At 45.2% G+C, this 3,589-nt stretch overlaps 1 protein-coding gene across 3 annotated transcripts in view; it reads left to right on the top strand.

The window, feature by feature from the left end:
• The window catches only part of Hdhd2 (haloacid dehalogenase like hydrolase domain containing 2), a 40,284-nt gene extending 37,129 nt beyond the window's left edge, over positions 1-3,155 (top strand). For all 3 annotated transcript variants that reach the window (XM_004623628.2, XM_023714627.1, XM_023714632.1), the window contains one exon: positions 1,265-3,155. In XM_004623628.2, coding sequence (XP_004623685.1) covers positions 1,265-1,368 — 104 coding nt within the window. In that variant the 3' untranslated portion in view covers positions 1,369-3,155. The remainder of the gene's footprint in view (positions 1-1,264) is intronic.
• The last annotated feature ends 434 nt before the right edge of the window (positions 3,156-3,589 follow it).

The following is a 3,589-nucleotide window of genomic DNA, read 5'->3' as shown; positions in this document are numbered from 1 at the left end:
TACAAGCTTCAGTCTGTAGCTGGCCTGCTCCCAGGCAGAGTGGCGTGGCAGATACACATGGCAGAGGAAACAGTGTATGATGGGCAGAAGGTGGCAAAGCAGGCGAGAAGCGGGGTAAGCGTCTTTCTGTCCCTTACGTATTAGGCCTGCACTACTGGGATTAGCTGTGCCACGCCAGTCAGCAGGCTGGTTTAGTAATCACGCATCTTCAGTTGCAGCGTCACATACTCTAGACATAGCCAGCTCTTAAAAAATCCTCACTTAGGACTACGTGAGGCTTTGGGGGACGCAGACTTTAACACAGACCTGTCCCATGGCACCCAGCGCATTCTGTTCACTCTGAAAATACACTTAGGAAATATATGTCACCGTGTTAGGTGCTGGGGATTCATGGAGGCATATAATAAACTTTGTTCCTGCTCTTGTAGAGTTTATAGTCTGCTTAGGTATGAGAGATGAGACAGATATTAAATAAATGGTTACAAATGGTTAGAAATGTTACAGAACAAAGGACAAGGTCCTGGGAGAAAATAATAGGATTCACTCTGAAGAACACTTGGGCCCATTAAGCATGCTTAAACTGGGACTGTGCCACCTGACACATTTGTAACAGCTCTCCTGACTACTACGTGAAGCAGGCTGGGGTGTTCAGTTGTGTGCCAGGCCTGAGAACAGCAGGCAGTCTGAAATTCTAGAGTCAGGAGAAGCAGGCAGTGTGCCTGCCACTTGGTGCCTGCTGTGTGGCCTGTCCTGCCAGGTCCCAGACCTGTGTGCATCCATCACTCCTGTCGCTCCCTCCGGCCCCTGGCACTCTCATCTGCCAGGCTCCCAGGGTCCCTGCTTGGCAGCAGCATGTGCTATTTCCAGTCACCCTCAGGAGCTGAGGAGGCCTGTGCCCTCTGGGGTCTGAGCTTCCATTTAAAAGCATTGATTTAATCACTATTCCTAACTTCAGGGCCAGGGGTGACGGGAGAAAATGATTTCATCAGCTTTGACTTGAAAGAAACCTTTCTTTACTGTCAGGTGTCCTCCTACCTGATTCGTGTGGAAGACCAGAGGGCCAGGGAAAGTGCTCAGTGTGACATTTCTTGGGATTGCCTCCCTGGATTCTAGGCTTCAGTAGAAAATGCTTTAGGAAATGCAGAGTGCCTGATCCACTGGCGATAATTGTAAGGGCATCCCCAGCTGACCCTGGTGCCCAGGGGTGTGGCTAAGTTCACATTCTAGCAACAGTCTTTGTTCACTGGCTTCTCCTTCATTTCAGGGAAATACAGAGCAGCAGATGAAGAAAAAATTAACCCATCTCCCTACCTGACCTGTGAGAGCTTCCCTCATGCTGTGGACCACATTCTGCAGCACCTGCTGTGAGCCGTGGTGTGGATGCCACGGAACCTGATCCACACACTTGCTGCCTGCTGTGGCTCCTGCCCATCCCGGCGCAGCACGGTAGACGCACAGCGTTCAGCCTGATGGCGTGTTAACCCTCTTTTATTGTGCATTAATGAGAACAGTATTGAACTGCAGCCAGCCACTAAGCTTTGCTAATCCCTTTTGTTTTGCTTTGTAAAAGAAGATGGGACCCAAAGAAAGAGAAAGCCGAGATTTTGTGCCATTCCTCTTAAAATATTCATCAGGTTCGCAGGGCTGGGAGGGAGACGCTCCTGTGGGGAATAGCAGTCTCTTCTGTCTCCTAGCTGAAAACCAGGAGGGGGATTCAGACTGTGAATAAAGTTGAGTGGTGGCTTTTAAATTACAAAGTGATGTGATGAAAGGTGCATTAGGCTGATGTTTCAATGTTGAGTTCAGTTGCGAAGCCCAGCAGAAGTGCCAAGTGGAATACAAGGCAGAAAGCAGCAAACGAATTGTTCTCCAGACCAAGTGATCCGGTGAATCTGCTTCCACAGATGTCGATTTTCAACTGTATTCCCAGCACGGGTGACTTCTTTTTCTCTTCATTAGCAAGAGATGACTAATTTAAATTTAGAACCTGATTTTAATTTAAAATAATATTTCCATTAATAACCTATTCATTGCAGATACCTATTATACTGTGTAACAGTTGTTTTGGAAATTTTATGTAAAATTAAAACTATCAGTATTTTACAGATGTTTTAATTAGACATTGTTATTAACAGGAACAGTGCAGAAACTAAAATCAAGCCTTTAATGTCTTATAGACCAGGCATTTTTGAAGTTAGTGTCCACTAGGGTCCTATTAACTGTACATTTGCAAGATTTCATTATTTTTGCCTCTGACACTATGGGAAAAATCTTTTAGAAGCTATTGGGACAGATTCAGCCTTTTATGTACTTGGTTAGTACAGCTGTAAAATGAAATCTCGTCTTCTAGCATGGATTATTCTTCTCATGTTAAACCCACCCAAATGAAGGGGACTAAATAGGTAATGATTTTCCTAGCGCATTTGCATACTGTGATAATCCTGGGCCTTCACAATTGTCTTACAGGACTCTTGGGCATTGAATTATTAGAATGTAATTGTACATCATTGTAGTGTTCACCTTATTGAAGCACATGCTGATGTTAATGAGCTTTGGGTTTTGATGCTTGTTTAGAGATCAGCTTGGTCTTGGATGGGAGGGAGCAAAGCTAAATAAATGGTATTTTACCCCGGCTTTTGCAAATGTCTCAACTTAGTCCTTACACATCCTAGAATATAAAAGACAGATGTGATATGATCCCCAGCCCACCCCACAGGATGAGTGGCGTGGCTCACAGCAAAGCTTCTGGAACCTGATCAGCGTGAACCTACATCGCACCCTGAGCAAGTCAGCTATACTTTCTAGAGTGCCCATCACCCAAGGTCACTTTGAATCAGCCACATATTAAGTACTTCAGCTAGACCGGGGCAGTAAGTACCGTTTACTGTGATGCTGCATTGGTTTAACAGGACTGTCCGTGTTTCACAACCTGAAAAGGGCTATATTAGTGGAGAAATTCTTCCTGAGGATTACTAGAGAGTTAGAGTTTCAGGGTAAAGCTGCATGCAGAGAGAAGCTAAGCAAGCAGGGAGAAAGTGGTGCCTGGGAGGCAAACCACCATCAGCTTTGGCCTGTGCTGGTGCTGGTGCTGGCACCAGTGATTTCTTGTCCAGGAACCAGCAAACATTTGCAGTGCTTATAAGAAAAGATTTTGCCTCCGGATCCTTTCTAGTTGGGTAACTAAAGTGAATATGTAAGATATTACTCAAGAACAGTAAGAAGATCCAGGTTCCCTGTCCTCTCCTCTATCTTACCTGCCTGCAAGGTGGGCTAAGGTGCTGCCTCTTTGTTCCCTTTGTCATACTGCACTAAGGTTTCACATATCTCCTCCCTACTTGGATGGGGATGAGTCTCACCTTTTTTTTCTTTAAATCCCCTGCAACACAAATAAGCACTCAAGCTATTACTGAACCAACAAAAAGGCATAGCTATGAGTAGAGGGGGGATTGACTTGTACTTGTTACCTTAAAAGGCAACATAGGGGAGACCCTGTTAGACACTTGAAAATAATAAATGTGATGGTGTAGCAAGAGCCAAAGCATGGACATGGGCATTATGATGGGTCAGCAAGGAAACACAGTCACAGAAA

This window comes from Octodon degus, unplaced genomic scaffold (genome assembly GCF_000260255.1).
Source record: "Octodon degus isolate 3935 unplaced genomic scaffold, OctDeg1.0 scaffold00003, whole genome shotgun sequence".
NCBI lineage: Eukaryota > Metazoa > Chordata > Mammalia > Rodentia > Octodontidae > Octodon > Octodon degus.
The sequence above is the reverse complement of the archived record's forward strand: the minus strand, read 5'-3'. Positions and strand labels throughout refer to the sequence as shown.